At 33.1% G+C, this 17010-nt stretch overlaps 1 protein-coding gene across 1 annotated transcript; it reads right to left on the bottom strand.

Annotated features, from left to right (window-relative positions):
* Positions 1 to 7301: 7301 nt before the first annotated feature.
* Positions 7302 to 16261, bottom strand: LOC128182552 (protoporphyrinogen oxidase-like). The gene is made up of 11 exons (XM_052851268.1): positions 16080 to 16261; positions 15538 to 15672; positions 13841 to 13940; positions 13274 to 13401; positions 11206 to 11347; positions 10566 to 10753; positions 10355 to 10418; positions 9854 to 9975; positions 9201 to 9308; positions 8349 to 8498; positions 7302 to 7700 (listed from the first exon to the last, which is right to left on the bottom strand). Exons 1-11 carry the CDS (start codon positions 16167 to 16169, stop codon positions 7512 to 7514), a joined length of 1416 nt encoding a protein of 471 aa, XP_052707228.1. The 5' UTR covers positions 16170 to 16261; the 3' UTR covers positions 7302 to 7511.
* Between the last annotated feature and the right edge of the window lie 749 nt (positions 16262 to 17010).

The following is a 17010-nucleotide window of genomic DNA, read 5'->3' as shown; positions in this document are numbered from 1 at the left end:
AGCGGATTTTACTGTTAAAATGTGATTGATAATAAAATCCAGAATTAAAAACTTAAAAATATACAGAATTTGTTAGAAGTATAATTATTTAATTTATTAAACTTCTCCTTTGTAACTTTGTACTTCTTTTTCTTCCAGACTGGCGCCATGGTATGCACACTAATTGGACAGGGTGATTGGTTTGAGGTTCTCCATGATCATTGGTTTTAGGTTCCCTAAGGAGTTGATCTAGATGACACCTTATCCTTCCTTTATTATCACTTATTAAACTCTCTATTTTTCTATTCTTTAGGGTTATCATCAATGTTAAGGCTTCTTTTTTTTCCTTTGTCAACATACAATATGTACATGTATTTATTTTTGTTACGATTGTTGATTGAAATGAAGATTTTTATACTTTTAAATTTGTTTTGTTATTTTTGTATGCGAATATATTTATGTTTACATGGTCAATATAAACAGTATACGTAGTACCTCTATCAAAATTGTCAATTTATGACCTCTTGGATAAAGTTACTTGAGCATTTCTTTTTATGAAAATTCTTCAATTATTAAAAAATCGTTTTCTCAACTTGTGGGTCTATATATATAGGAAAAAAGGGATGCAGCTGATGATAGGAAAGAATGTGATATGTTAAAACAAAGTTAGGGTCTCTATTAATTATCATAATGCATTAATACTTATAAATTTCTAATTTGAAGATTTCATGTTGCAATTACCAACTTTATATAGATTTGGGGCATATCCTTGCTATCCTTTTCTTCTTTTAGTCGTTATCTGTGTGGTTTTAAACATTTCCAATGATAATCTTTACTTGGAAACAGTTTTACTAAAAAAGGAAGTAAACGCACAGACATTAAAACGAAAAGAACCACTACGATTCGAGGACTCTCAGCCGACAAGGGGTTTATACAAGCCTCCGCTTATCTCGTACGCTGAGATACGTTAACATCACATTACAAAAATATTGAAAAAACTTTTATAATATTAAAGCTATTAATAAAGATAAAAAACGTTCTATTAAAAACCATTAATATTTTTCCACTAAACCTAGTCTAGATTCCATTTTAAGAAACCAATAATTAACAAAAAATGAATGAAAACTTATCGAGCTTAATTCATATAAAAGTACTTTTAGGATGAAGTCTAGACCAATTCATATCAAAAGGACAAGGGCGTACAAGGCGTTATATATCCCCCATTTGGAGCAATAAAATAAAACTTTTTTTTCAAATTTGCTAAAATATTTATTTCTGCTTTGTGTATTTTAATTGTTTATTCTATACATTTCACTTTCATTCTGTAAACAAAAGGGGTATAATTCCAAATTAAGAACGAGACATTTAATGTCTTAATCTTGACCATTAACTATTCTAAATTGTTAAAATTTGGTATGGATGGGTCTTGACTCCATCCTAAAAGTACTTTAGTTTATCTGATAAATTTCCATTCTGTTTTATTATTGATTTATTAAAGTGGAGTCTGGACCTAGTATGGATCAAAATTTGTGGTTTTCACAAAAAACTTCTTACTCCATCTATAATTGTCAAACTGTTAAAGTTATTCACTGAGACTGTTATGTGTCATCGTAGCTTAGTGTGATAGGCAAATTGCAGATGCTTCCTCTTAGCTGAGAGGGTGTTCTTAAAAAGTGTCTTTTTAATTTCTGCACTTTAACTTCCTTTTAGATAAAACACTCTTTTATTTGTTAGCCCAAGTGAGCTTTTCTGATCACTTTTTGTCCGGTGTCCGTCCGTCCATATTCCTGTCTGTAAACTTTTTACATTTTCGACTTCTTCTCCAGAACCACTCGGCCAATTTCAGCCAAACTTGGAACAAAGCATTATTGGGTGAAGATGATTCAGGTTTGTGAAAATGAAGGGCCATGCTCTCGTTCAAGGGGAGATAATTAGGGCTTATTGTAAATTTGTTGATATTTTTCAAAAATCTTCTTAGAAACCATTTGGCCAGAAAAGCTGAAACTTGTGTGAATCATCTTCAGATAGTGCAGATTCAAGTTTTTTTCTTCAAATCATTGTCCCCGGGGGTAAAGTGGGGCCACAATGTGGGGGTCAAAGTTTTACATAGAATATATAGAGTAAATCTTAAAAATCTTCTTCTCAAAAACCAATCAGCCAGTAAAGCTGAAACTTGTGTGGAAACTTCCTCATGTAGTGTAGATTTAAAGTTGTGAAAATCATGACCTCCAGGGATAGGGTGGGGCCACAATAGGGGTCGTAATTTAACATAGGAATATACAGTGTAAATCTTTTGAAATGTTCTTCTCAAAAACTACTTGATCAGAAAAGCTGAAACTTGTGTGGAAGCACCCTCAAAGGGTGTAGATTAAAGTTTATTCAAATCATGGTCTCCGGGGGTAAGGTTGGGTCACAATGGGAGGATAGGATCAAAGTTGTACATTGGAATATATAGAGTAAAAATTTAAAAATCTTCTCAGAAATAATCAGCCAGGAAAGCTGAAACTTATGTGGAAGATCCTTATGTAATGTAGATAAAAATTTGAAAAAATAATGGCCCCGGGGGTAGGATGGAGTTACAATTGAGGGGGGTCGAACTTTTACTTAGGAATATATAGAGTAAATCTTTTAAAATCTTCTCGGAAACTAATCAGCCAGGAAAGCTGAAATTGTGTGAAAGCATCCTCAGGTAGGATAGATTCAAGTTTGTTCAAATCATGGTCCCGGGAGGGGAGGGGGGGGGGAGGGGTCACAACATTGGGAGGATGACAAAAATTTACATAGGAATATAAAAATAGAAAAAAAAATTAAAATATCTTTTTCTTTAAACCACTTGCCTAGAATGTAGCTGTAATTTTACTGGAAGCAACGTCAGATAATGTAGAGTTAAATTCTTTCAAATCAAAATTTTGTAGGGTGGGGCCACAATGGGATTCCAATTTTACAAAGGAAAATATTTGAATTATTAAAAAAATGAAATGTTATTATATATGGTGTTCCTTATATGCAAGCATATTGACATATTGCTGATTCTTTCAAATTGTTTAGACTTTGGCCCTGGACGATTCTTCGGCCTCACAAAGGGTTCAGAGTTTGATGTAGGTTTATATCCCATACATAAACAAATGTTTAGAATCTTTTTGAAAACTGCAATGCTCAACAAGTGATATGACTATAAAATCATCCTTTTAGAAAAGGGACTTGATTATAAACATAAGAATATCCAAGGTAAAAAAAATGGACTTTTATTTATACAAGATCTACATTTATTATACTACATTGTCCAGTTAGTTTGAATTATGACTCTGTTAAGCGATGTGGCCCATGGGCCTCTTGTTTTTTTAATTCAATAGTATTATTTTGGAAATATTTTTCTTTAAATCTTCAAATTACGATCCAAAATACATAATGTTCCTGCCCAGTACAAATAATTTCAAATAACAATTATTATAACATCGCTAACACAGTCAGATATTGTAAAAAGTACAGAGTAAATGTATGTTTGTTAATGGTTAGATGATATCATGCATGTACTGATGCACATCTTAAAATGTAATATGTCTGTATTTAAGAGATGTACGTATATATGTCGTTTAAAAATATCCTATATTCGGTGGAATAGGTATTGTCCGCTTGTACTTAAGCGATTAAGCACAGTGAATGGTCAAGATTTAGGCGTATGTGGGACTTAATTTGGAAACATGTCATCTTTACAGAATAAAAGCACGCTTTTAGATTTGTATCTTGAAATATATACAACAAACAATGTACTAGTATACAAACCAACAGGAATAATTTTACATTTATTCATTCATCCGAGTGAGGGATATCTAACGCATTGTGCGCTCCAATCCTATAATAATATGAATAATGCTTCATGGGCACTCCATTACCATTTTAGTCTAAATTGATTCATACTTTACACTTACTTTGCTACTACATGTAGGTACAGGGACTCAAGGGTTTAACTTCATTACACCAGACTAGCGCTACGCCGGTTAGTTCGAATATTTGCGTTTCATTGTTTTAAAGTGCATCTTTACTTCCGACTAAAGTTACATGTAGCCAAAATTTTACGTCCACTCATTGGTGGGCGAAAGTTCGGGTGTAAACGTAAGTAAGCATATATATTATGAAACGACGGTTGTTATTTTACCACAACTGCGAATTAAGTTGCATGTATTGAGTAAATGTGAGAGAGAGAGAGAGAGAGAGAGAGAGAGAGAGAGAGAGAGAGAGAGAGAAATATTAGTTAAGCCGCTTTATGAAATGCAAAATACGCCCAACTACGTTTTGGTAAAAGTCCTCGGACTAGACCAAAGTTAGACCCAAAATTTAGGCCTCTTAATTTATGAAAGGAGCCCCAGAAACTTATACACATGCGTGCCATTTATATTTTCCACGTGGACTCAGTTCTCCATGCTCAATGCTACTGTAACATAAACTTGACTGCTAAATGCCAAGGAAAGTAAGAAAAGTTAGTAAAAAACAAGAGGCCCAGGGGCCACATCGCTCACCTGAGCAACAATTGCCTTAATTCTGATCATATTAGCATTACAGTATCAAAATATCTTGACAACTAAGTACAGTAGATCTTGCTAAAAAAAATAGAAAATCTGCCAATTTTTATCCACCTCTTTTTTGGGGTAAATACCAAGCCCCTTTTGTTGTTGTACCTGTAAGAAGATTTTTCTCTATTCCAATTTACCCCCCCCCCCTCCATTTTGTGGCCCCCTTTTCTCTAGGGAATCATGGTTTCATCAAACTTAAATCTGCATAACCTGTGCTTTCACACTAAGTACTGAGTTTTGGACCGAAAACTTTCCCAGAATATTTTAAAAGATTTTTCTCTATATATTCCTATGTAAAAATTCAAACCGCCATCACGGCCCAGCCCTATCACTAGGGACTGTGATTTTGCAAACTTGAATTTACACTATCTGAGGATGCCTCTACACAAGTTTAGGCTTTTCTGGCCAAATAGTCTTTAAAAAGAAGATATTAAAAATTTTCTCTATATATTCCTATGTAAAAATTCATCCCCCATTGTGGCCTCACCATACCCCATGACTATTATTTAAACACACTTGAATCTTTACAATCTTGGGATGCTTCCACTTAAATTTGGGCTTTCCTGGCCTTATAGTTTTGAGAAGAAGATTTTTAAAGATTTTCTCTATATATAAAAATTTATCCCCCATTGTGGCCCCGCCCTACCCCCAGGGACCATGATTTGAACAAACTTGAATCTACATTATCTGAGGATGGTTACAATTTGAGCTTTCTTGGCCATAAAGTTTTGAAAAGAATTTTTTTTAAAGATTTTCTCTATATATTCCTGTATAAAAATTTATCCCCTAATTGTGGCCCCAGCCTACCCCTGGGGACCATGATTTGAACAAACTTGAATCTACACTATCTGAGGATGCTTCCACTCAAATTTAAGCTTTTCTGGCCTTATAGTTTTTGAGAAGAAGATTTTTAAAAAAATTTTCGATATATTCCTATGTAAAACATGACCCCCCTCTTGTGGCCCCACCCTACCCCCGGGGACCATAATTTGAACAAACTTGAATCTACACTACCTGAGGATGCTTCCATTTTAATTTGAGCTTTTCTGGCCTGATAGTTTTTTAGAAGAACATTTTAAAGATTTTTTCTATATATTTCTATGTAAAACTTGACCCCCTCTTGTGGCCCCACCCTACCCCCGGGGACCATAATTTGAACAAACTTGAATCTACACTACCTGAGGATGCTTCCATTTTAATTTGAGCTTTTCTGGCCTGATAGTTTTTTAGAAGAAGATTTTTAAAGATTTTGTCTATATATTCCTATGTAAAACTTGATCCCCTAATTGTGGCCCCACCCTACCCCTGGGGACCATAATTTGAACAAACTTGAATCTACACTACCTGAGGATGTCTCCACTCAAATTTAAGCTTTTCTGACCTTATAGTTTTTGAGAAGAAGATTTTTAAAAAAAATTTCAATATATTCCTATGTAAAACATGACCCCCCTCTTGTGGCCCCACCCTACCCCGAGGACCATAATTTGAACAAACTTGAATCTACACTACCTGAGGATGCTTCCATTTTAATTTGAGCTTTTCTGGCCTATAATACAATGATCTTTTTTAGAAGATGATTTTTAAAGATTTTGTCTATATATTTCTATGTAAAACTTGATCCCCTTATTGTGGCCCCACCCTAGCCCCGGAGACCATGATTTGAACAAACTTGAATCTACACTACCTGAGGAAGCTTCAACTTTGGTTTGAGCTTCTCTGGCCAAATAATTTTTTAGAAGAAGATTTTTAAAGATTTTCTCTATATATTCCTATGTAAAACTTGATCCCCCCATTGTGGCCCCACCCTACCCCCGGGGACCATGATTTGAACAAACTTGAATCTACACTATCTGAGGAGGCTCCCATTTTAATTTGAGCTTTTCTGGCCTGATAGTTTTTTAGAAGAAGATTTTTAAGGATTTTGTCTATATATTTCTTTGTAAAACTTGATCCACCCACCACTCCCTACCCCTGGGGACCATGATTTGAACAAACTTGAATCTACACTACCTGAGGATGCCTCCACACAAGTTTGAGCTTTTCAGGCCGAATAGTTTTTGAGAAGAAGATTTTTGAAAAATACCAACAAATTTTCAATAATTCTCAATTATCTCCCCTTTAAAGAGGGCGTGACCCTTCATTTGAACAAACTTGAATCCCCGTCACCTAGTGGTGCTTTGTGCCAAATTTGGTTGAAATCTGCCCAGTGGTTCTTGAGAAGAAGATGAAAATGTGAAAAGTTTACAACGCCGACGCCGACAACGACAACGACGACAGACAACGGACAAATTGTGATCAGAAAAGCTCACTTGAGCCTTTGGCTCAGGTGAGCTAATAATGGGGTTTTTGTTTAGAGTCTAATACAATAAATGTAACTCTTGCACTAACATCCCTTATCCAGAGGTCATGAATTTCTGATGGCATTAGGCTCTAATGAGTCACTTAATTGACTTTTTAAAAAAGGCAAAACATTTGCTTACAAAGTTAAATTGCACACTTTGAAATAAAAAGTATTACATTTGACAAGTGTAACTGATGTTGGATGGTACTTCCCTGGATCATATAGTGATTGTATGTATATGTATTGATCTATTTTAAAATCATCAAAACCTCATCAAAATATATCCTGGTATATTCAAACAACATGCACAATATTTTTCATATTCAAGTACATTTTGCAACAAAAATATTGAAAAAAAAACATTTTCATATTGCAATTTTCCTGTTTGAAGGATAATTAGCAAAGAAATATTTTACCTTTTTATTAATTAAAATTCAAATAATGAATTCATTAAAATCATGAATTTCATGATTTTAATCCAACAATCACAGCAAACTATTAGAGAATGCACCATCTGACAAAAATGATGTTCTGCAACAGATAGTCACTTCAAGTCTGCAACTTAAAGCATGAATACACTTCTCGAATTTTAATTTCTACACCGGTCATGAATTTTGCCCTCATCTTTTGTTTTCTATCTGATGGTGTAGAGAGAGTGCTTCTTTCAGAGAGTCACATATAATGCCAGTGACCCCGATTTCTCTGTAGGAACAGCCCCCCAGCCTCAGTGGAAGCTGGTGTTCGTCGATGTAGGAGTAGATGTGCTTCAGCAACTGACTGTGTCCCACAGTATGCTGGGGTATACAGTCCTGAAATCAGCATAAATTTTTCTTTTAAAATTGTATGAATTTGCTGTTTACAGAACAGAATATGGTAGAACTGAATTATGATAATACTGTATACAGTGTTATTTTTGCCATTGTAATTTTCGCCCTTGAACACTTAAATTGTTTAGCCCTGTCTGGAATTTGTCCAGACACAGTTTTGTTAAAAGAGAGATAATCTGACACTTAAATTCGCCCGCTGACAAGGGCGAAAATGAAATGGGGCGAATATTTCCCTGTATACAGTATAAATTCAACAGATACAGAATGGACCATTTTGTACTAGTTAAATGCTCTTTTCACTGATCGCTGTTTACTGGAAAATTCTAGTAAGTTAAATGATGGATAATATCTATGAATTTAACCCCTTAAAAAGAGTTGCCAATGGAAAACTTTATACTGTAAATAAATCAATTTAAATATAAGACAATAATTATTAGTCAATCCAAATGTTAAAAGTCACAGACGGTATCATTTACCAGACATACTTTTTATTCAAAATCGCAACTAAGGTATTTTTTCTTTTTTTTTTTCTTTTTTTTTTACAAATTTAAGTAAGAGATGAAAATGATGAAATGATGAGGGTAAATAGGTAAGCCATTTAATGAACAGTAAATTTGTTTAAGAATTTACCATTTGATAATGAACTTTGGTATGGACAGGTGAGGCTGTAATGTTCATTTGTTTGTGTAGGGTTTCCTTTGTTAGATTTAGCACAGACTCGTCGTTTAAGCTGCCTACTCTCTCCACTAGTTCCTTCATCCAGGCACCTCCTAACATCACCTGTAAATATATGAGAAGCAACATAACCAGAAAAAAACACTCAAGGATGAACAAAGAAAGGCTACTCTATTCAAAGCAACCAACACACATGAGCATGTATATAATATGTGTGTCATAAAACTGAAAATGCACAACATTCAGCCATGTAATATTTTTAACATTTTTGGGTTAAATCCACTTCCGCTAAAACAAGTACTGGTACATCACTTAATGCCATTTAAGTGTAAGAATAGACATATTCAAAAACAGGCTAATTGAAAATTCATGCTATCTTGTTGAAAAATGATTTTCTGCCAAATACATGTATAGTAAATGCTGAAACTATAATGCATATACATTTATATATGTTGCTTACATTTTAAACATTCCACCATCATTTAGTTTTTTATTAACGAAGATACATTATACGAAGGCATTGCCTGCATTTATAAGCAGTAATCAAGAGATTAATTCTATTAAATTCTGTTAAACAACTTTTATTAAGGACGACTTTTTTTGTGCGGTTAACCAGGAAATAAACTGGTTTGTGAAGACTAATTTTTATGATCAAGATAAAGATTATTTTTAATATATAAGGCCTATCAGAGACATTAAATAGCTAGTTCGCAGCGAGAAATATTCACATTTTTTAGGCTCTCACAAACCTCAAAAAAAATTTTAGCTTACAGTAGTGAAAATTTTTTAATCTTTTTTTTTTCTCACCGTCAAGCGTGTGGTGTTTACAGGACCTTGCTCTGGAAAGACCCGAGAGTCATACACCACCCCCAGTATTGGGGGGTCCTCTGAAGAAGGAAGCAGGTGCCCAAATCCCTGTAAAGAATTACACAAAGGTTACTCACTTAAGACCAAACAGAACAAACAACCACAACTGTATATCTAGCATCACAGAATCTAGACCTTGATCTATGAATGTGTTGGGTTTTGCACAAAACAAAACTTTCTAAAGGAACTGTATTAAATGAAATTTTGGTATAATTAGTATGTCTTCAGACGCCCATGTCAATGAAGAAGATTATGAAACTCCATTAAATTACACTAAATCAGTTGGAAAGGACAATATGTAAAATAGATGTCAGTTTGAGCAGGCATCTCTGTACATTACTGTGGTTTCATTAATATTCAAGGGTATCAATTTTCGTGGATAAAGCGAAAATCACAGTTTCAAGGATATGTAAATTCGTGGCCAATGACCCAGTCAATAAAAAATGTTAATAGAAATTTCATTTCAGTGAACATTTAATTTCGTGGATCAACTTAAAAAAAACGAAATCCACGAAAACTGATATTTCAACGAATATTGATGAAACCACAGTAGTTGATTTGAATTTCCAGAATGTTATATATTCTGATCTTGCCTGTGGAACTTCCTCCAAGTCCTGGTCATAAACCAAGTTAACCACCACCACCGAGACCGTGGGTATGCTACTCAAGAACCCGCCTAACTCTTGGTGCTGGGCAGGGAGAATGGAGGACAGATCTGAAACCACAAAAAGCCAGGTAACATTTGAAAAGGGATAATTCTGGTGGCAAGAATAATTTTTCTTATTCGGTGTTTTTTAAACTGTAATCTTAATTCATATTTTTTTTTACGAAAGTAAAATTTTCCAACAGACTACCAAATAAAAGATGCTCTAAGAAAGGTTTGGCATTGTTTTGTTTTTTAATTTTTTTTTTCATTCATTAGGTAAGCCAACCTTTCTGCTGTGCCAAATTTACCAAAGATACAGTATTTTTTATAAAAAGAAAAAAAATATATGGAATTTCAACACAGAAGTTCAAATATAGAGAAAAAATAATTCATAGTCATAAATCACCAAAAAAGCAAAATAAAACTTAATTACAACAATGAAACTTACTTTTTGAGAGCACTGTGCTCATTACATGGTCTGCTTGAATTATTTCTTTTTCTTTACTTCGTAACTACAAATAAAGTTTAATTGTTCAAATCAACACATAAAAAAAAAAATTCCGGTAAAATCTGGCTTAAAATGGAAACACTAATTTAATAATGATATCTGAATTAGAACGTCAGAAAGTACATTAATTAAATGACATGAAAAATCCCACAGAAGCAAGTGACGAGTTCAAATCCATCGAATCAATCGGTGTGTTTGTCAATATCTCCACTTTGCTGTTTTGCTCTAAGGCTTCCACCAGGCCATCAACTATTTGCCCTGTCCCCTTCCTCAACCCGTAGATTTCCCAATTCTCCTTAGCGGCTTGCCGCACCAACTCGGAATCCGAGTTCAACAGCTCTGTATGAAATCAATTAATACATAATTACGATAAGAACTTCATTCATAAGTACCCGGTACATGATTGCAATACTGTAAAAGTAGGTATTTACATATGGGGGAAAACACTAGTTATGCAGTTAGCTTAAATCCGCATAAAATATCCCCGCGCATACGGTAAAAAACTCAAAACTTTAGTGTGGTGAATCATGCATCCTCATATCTAATACCCACATGTTTTGTTTAATCATAGAAAACTTTAACTAACAGAGTAAATAACCAATTTTACATTGGTTTTGAAGTCAATGCTCTCAGTTTTCCACTTTGCTAAGAAAGAAATTAAAGAGCAAATCTATACCACAATTAAATGGTTCAATACTTATTTCCTCATTAGAGGGGAGGGGTTCAAAGCTACCTTTGGTTCATAACAACACAAACAACCTTTCACTAAACTCTGTTAAAAACTAATCTACCTTTCTTAGCCTCAGCCATTTTCTGGGTGAGATGGATCAAGGATTTACTTTCTGATTTTCCTAACATTGAGAACTTATGGCTGATGTTGTCATAGCTGCTGGCATATATTCCTCGAAACATGGATTCTACAAATGCCATAATCTGTCAAAATTGAAAGAAGAATCAATCAGTAAAATGAATCTAGTGTTGCTTGTGTTTTACACATGTTGTAAAAGAACAGTTTCAACAGACAGCTGTATTGTAGTGTGTTGTATCTGTGGATATGACAATAGAAAAGTCCCAGAAGTTCCTGCTAAAGAAAGTCTTCATTGTCTTAAAACTTTGTTTACCTTATAAGGTATGCATGCACACTTGTGAATTCTTTCATGTGTTTTTTCTTTAATTAATTTTTACTTTGCTTGTTACTTTCCCTGACAACATAATACTACCTGCATTTTTTTTTTTTAAAGTATTCAAAATTAATGATAAATCAATTTAAAATAAACATGATTCTCTCAAAGCTGAATATCATTAGCCAACCACGAGTGAAGTTGTATTTTCTACATAAAACAGCTCTTTTCCTACATATTACTGCTGTATATTTGCACATATTACCATTGTACCATCTACATACATAAGTAATATGTTTTACGGTGCGACCGTTGGGGCGAGCGCAGCATTTGATCAAATAATGAATTATAATAAATCAATAAAAATAAAAGTATCAACGTAACGTAAATGAATTTGAATGCAAAATAAAATATAAACATGCCTATTTTTTCTTGTAAATTTTCATAATTCATAATTTATAAGATTGTTTATTTATTTAAATAGAATTTATCTCAGTTTTTACAATGTTGTTGAATAATAACGATTTTAACATAATGTTTATTGCAGTTTATTTCCTCTTTTCTTGCAGCAGACATTTTTCTTAAACTTACATATAAAAAATTGACCTATCATATAGAGCCCCCCCCCCCCCCCCCCCCCCCGGTTTAAAAAAAAATATATAATTTACGTATTAAAAAAAATAATTGCTGATCATATAAGAAAATCGGTTATAAACACCCCCCCCCCCCCCCCCCACCGGGAGGATGTAATAAATGTGAAAATAAAGATACCATTGAGCAGTTAAAGAGCTAAATGCATACTACGCACTCACCATTCCTCACCCGGATTAGAATTTCATTTTATATACTTGTAAATATTTTTTGAATGATGCTGCCGCGCCCCCTTTTAAAAAACATTCCTGGAAATTAATTACTGTAAATATATAGTGAATAAAATAAATGTGAGCATTCATCCAAATGAGAGCAAGTTACAACTGTTTCCTATTAAAAAAAAAAGATGTCCCCATTCTTTAGCTTTGCAAGATTTTGAGAGGATTTTGGTATTTATATTCCAGCAGATTTACAATGACTACTTAGAGTAATTTCCCCTTATTGTGACGTCAAAGTTGACGTCGGTCAAGTGTCATCTGTCTCTTTGAAAAACCCTGGGGAAAAAAACTAAGTGAAATATACTCTTTTGTTTACTTAAAAAGCATGATATTCATGAAATTACACAATTTCTCTGTTTCTCAAAAGTTTTACTTTGATTCTCGCGAGAAGAAATCAAGTCTAGTGAGATCGTCCGACATTGATAAATTGCATTGTGGGTCGAAATTTACTGACTCCGAAAAAGTATGTGGGATCAATGTGCAAGAAATCCATTGTGACGTCACTCGAAGGAACGACAACTCTGTTAGTCTTATGTAATGGAATTATTTTATTTACAATGCATGATGTACATACTCTTTTATTTTGTTCTCGTGAGAGTGTGAAATGGGAAACCATATTTACAGGGAATTACTGGGACGATTAAAACAAGGCATTACTGGTCCGATTTACTGACGCCAAAAAAATCCGTTGAATGAATGTGCAACTAGTCCGAATTTTCTATTCACACACGCCTTGCCGGTAGAGCTCGCTTCGCGCCGGCGCTGCGCGCCGGCAAGCTGCGCTCGCTATTACCACTGTATTTCTTATATATAATAATTGCCACTGTATTTCCTATCTATAATTACCGCTGTATTTCCTACAACATTACCTCAGGACTGCTTCCAAAGCGTTTCTCAATGAAGGATTTCACCGACTCATCTTCCTTTCTTGTTAACATCCATCGATCTTTCATCACGCCTTTAAAGGTAGTGGTTGCAAGAGTCCACTTATCAAAATCTGTAAAAAAAATTAAAAAAAAAAAAAAAAAAAAAAAAAAAATTACTTCATGCACTGCTTATTCAGAAAAATATAAGGTCAAAGTAATCCTGTTGTCTGCACCATGAACAGGAAAAATGTTGTTGCCTTGTAGAATGAGTTTAAATGATCTTTATCTGAATGAAACCATGTGTCATTGCTATCAATATTGATGTGGTATGTAATAAATATGCTATCATTCATTTTAATACATTTCAACACTGATGTTTATTCCATTTTAAATCAACGATATAAAAAATTGAAAGGAATAGCTGAACATATTTTCAACAAACGATGAGTGAAAGAGTGTTATTTTCTCATATAAGGATCTTAATGAAGTCAATTGTAATTCATTTTAAATCTCCATAACCAGAGCATTTAAGCATAGTCTACAGAAACAGAACCAGGTCTGAATTTATACCTGTAGGGAAAACCTTCAATTTTCCTCCATAATAGAGTCTTCGTACCATTTTCTCTCTTGGTACTGAATGTACATCATTTTGAAGACCCAGCATTTCTATCTGTGAATATTGAAATGGAATAGAAGTTCAATTGTTCATACCATCATATCAGTATGTATTACATTGTCATTCAAAAACATTACATTTGGTAAGAAATGGTTTTCTGCTTCTGCAAAATGAGTATATATGACTTTGAAATATTGAAAAATATGATTTTGCAATACATTTTGTACTGAAAAAATTGATTATTTTCAACTATAAATTCTGTAATACTTGTACTGATCAGATGTTAATCAAGTTATTTTTATATTGAGAAAGAGTCAGCATAAAAAGTAACTATATTATTCAGGTGGAGATAATTTCATGATTCTCTTTATGCTTTCATTACAAAAACCATTGAATCTTTTTTCTTGTAATATTGAATCATTTTTAAAAGGGGCATGGTCACAATTTTATTCAAATTTTATTTATCTGTTTTTTATTATTTACAATGCTTTAGGAATGCATTTCTAATGATCAAATAAAATTTGAGAGTCATTCGTAGAGTTATAAGCAAGATACAGTGCTCACAATTCTTTGTTATGTAAACAAGCCTCTTGCCCTGTTTTTGTTTACATAGGTTCAATATACCAGTAAAAAAACTTTTTCAAGCAAAAATGTCTTTTTTCTTATTCATTTTAAGCATAAATAAACAATTCCTAACATTTAACACATTCTTTTTAGGTCTATAACTGGGATTTTCACTTCAACATTCACAATGTAGACAAAAGCTTTGTTTACATAGCAAAGAATTTTAAGCTCTGCAACTTGCTTATATAAACGCAACGAATGACACTCAAATTTTGGTTGCCTATTAAAAATGCCTTACTAAAGCATCGTAAACATTAAAATCGGAAAAATAATTTTTGACAAAAATTGTGACCATGCCCCTTTAAAGGCTGTATTTATATTTCAAAAATCATTAGAATATGATTATGTGTACCTATCTAAGTAAATCAGAACCAAAAAAAAGGACTGCGAACGATAGCATTGTCTAGCCGCCTAACTAAAAGTCATTTTTTGAAAGTTGTCTAATTAAAGTTAATTTTTTATAATAATGTAAACATTTATGTATATTTTCATTTAATATATTTTCCCAAAGGGTTTGTTGTTTCACGGGGGGTAACATATGTCTACAAACCGCAATACATTCCAAAAAAAGAATTTTGCTTTGTATTTTTTTGAAAACTAATTAACAGATATAAATTAATATGAAATATTACTTTAATATAAATCGTAAATATGTTATTATTAAGTTTTTATGCACATATTGGCCGCTAAATAATATTTTCCTCACTCATAGAGACCGATTTCAATGAATTTTTTTTAGACCCCGTGTTAGCAAAACTTTTGTTAAAAAATTAATAATTTGATTACAAATTTTATTTTGATATAAATTGATTAGGATTTGATTATACTTTTTAGTAGAAAACTTAGTTTTTGAATATCTGACAGGAATTCCGAAATATTTGGATGTAAAAAGTAGGCGGGAAACGGGCGTTAGCGATCGCAGTTCTTTTCTTGTTTGTCTTTATATGAACTAGGAAGCAGCTGTTGCTTGTGTTGCTCTTTATATACTGTTGCTCTTTATATGGGCAGGTAATTGAGTGTTGCTTACAAGTTCTAGAGTTTTGGCCTCCACTTTCCCCCCAAAGCGGAAGCTCCGCGGTCCTCCCTCCAAAACCGTGCCATCCTGCAGCCTTTCTGACTGAATCCATCCTCCCAGGCGATTGCTCCCCTCAATGACAACAATCTGTTTAAAAAAAATATTAGTTATTAAAGTGCTCTTCCTCCAGTACATACATATTGGGGTTCATAAGGCTGATTTCTGTGGTGCTGGGCAGATTGGAGTAAAATATGCTCTTCGTTTGGATAATTGTAAGAGGAAGTTTTGACTAGGACTACTTGTAAATCGATGATAAGTCAAGGTCATCAATAGCAACAGAATTTATCATCAAATACATTAATATAAAACCTATACACAAAATTAATTCCATCTGCACATCTTATTCCCTCTAAAGAAGATTTGTTTATCATATCCTTTCGCAATTTTATTGGTTAATGTCTTAAACGACGAAAATTTACTGAAACAACATAAGTTACTTAACTATCAAATTTATCCACTGTTGTACACCTGTCTGTAAAATTAAAGCTTTCTACCTTGGAGATATTTGTCAGTGGCAGTTTTGAGAGAAAGTAGGCAGAAGACAGTCCGGCAATGCCCCCTCCAAGCACTGCAACGGTGCTCATCTGTTTCTTTCAATTAATTACAACTTTTAAAACATATGATAAAAATAACTCTTGAGCAACCAACCTACATGTGTAAAAATCAAGCGTTTTATTGATGAAGTCACTGTTGTCTAATTTTAAAACCAATATCTGAGAGATAGATTGTCCGGAAAAGACCAGACGCATACTTTCACAAATAAAAATAAGACTTACGGTATTTTGAATCAGTTTTATTTAGATCTAGTTTATATCGATTATTAAGGACGTTGTTTACTCAGGGTTTGAGCTCTCAAATCCGGATTGTTAAAAAGTTCAATTTAATGAGTAAAATTTGTTTTAAATACAAAAAGTATTTATGAAATGAACTATTATTGACATAACAATCGATGTTTTTACTAAATTATGGAATTAGGCTCTGACAAAGTTTTACTTTTAGCAAAGCAGAGGAAATTCGGATTAAATTTTTCAGATTTTGTTTTCCACTGAAATATTTTTGATAGTACTATAATATTTAAAGTTAAGATTTTATTTGTTAGTCAACTTAATTTTGCATAATTTCTGTTGGTTTAATCTTGCTTTTTGTTTAGATAATCGTATGGCACACACTACAAAAATATTGAAAAATGCTTAAAAATGATAAAAGACACTATATCTCAAAATTTTGATCATTGACCTCATATAAATTTTATGCCAGGAGAAAAGGGTTATTATACTTAGTTTAATCCTATAAATGTTTTAGCATTATCATCATTCAGTTTTTAGTTATATTGTATCAAAAATGGGTAGTAATTTGAAAACTATTAGAGGAAATTCGGACTAGAATACCCTAAAAAATTGTGAATGAAAACTCAATTCTTTGTAT

Source organism: Crassostrea angulata, chromosome 4, assembly GCF_025612915.1.
Source record: "Crassostrea angulata isolate pt1a10 chromosome 4, ASM2561291v2, whole genome shotgun sequence".
Lineage (NCBI taxonomy): Eukaryota > Metazoa > Mollusca > Bivalvia > Ostreida > Ostreidae > Magallana > Magallana angulata.
This window is presented reverse-complemented; position numbering and strand designations above follow the sequence as displayed.

Excerpts from the sequence above, each read along its gene's own strand:
- LOC128182552 (XM_052851268.1), bottom strand. The coding sequence starts at position 16,169 with ATGAGCACCGTTGCAGTGCTTGGAGGGGGCATTGCCGGACTGTCTTCT. Across the intron at positions 11,348-13,273 it reads GCTTTGGAAGCAGTCCTGAG|ATTATGGCATTTGTAGAATC; the intron begins GTAATGTTGTAG and ends CAATTTTGACAG. Across the intron at positions 7,701-8,348 it reads CCAAAGTTCATTATCAAATG|GACTGTATACCCCAGCATAC; the intron begins GTAAATTCTTAA and ends TGCTGATTTCAG.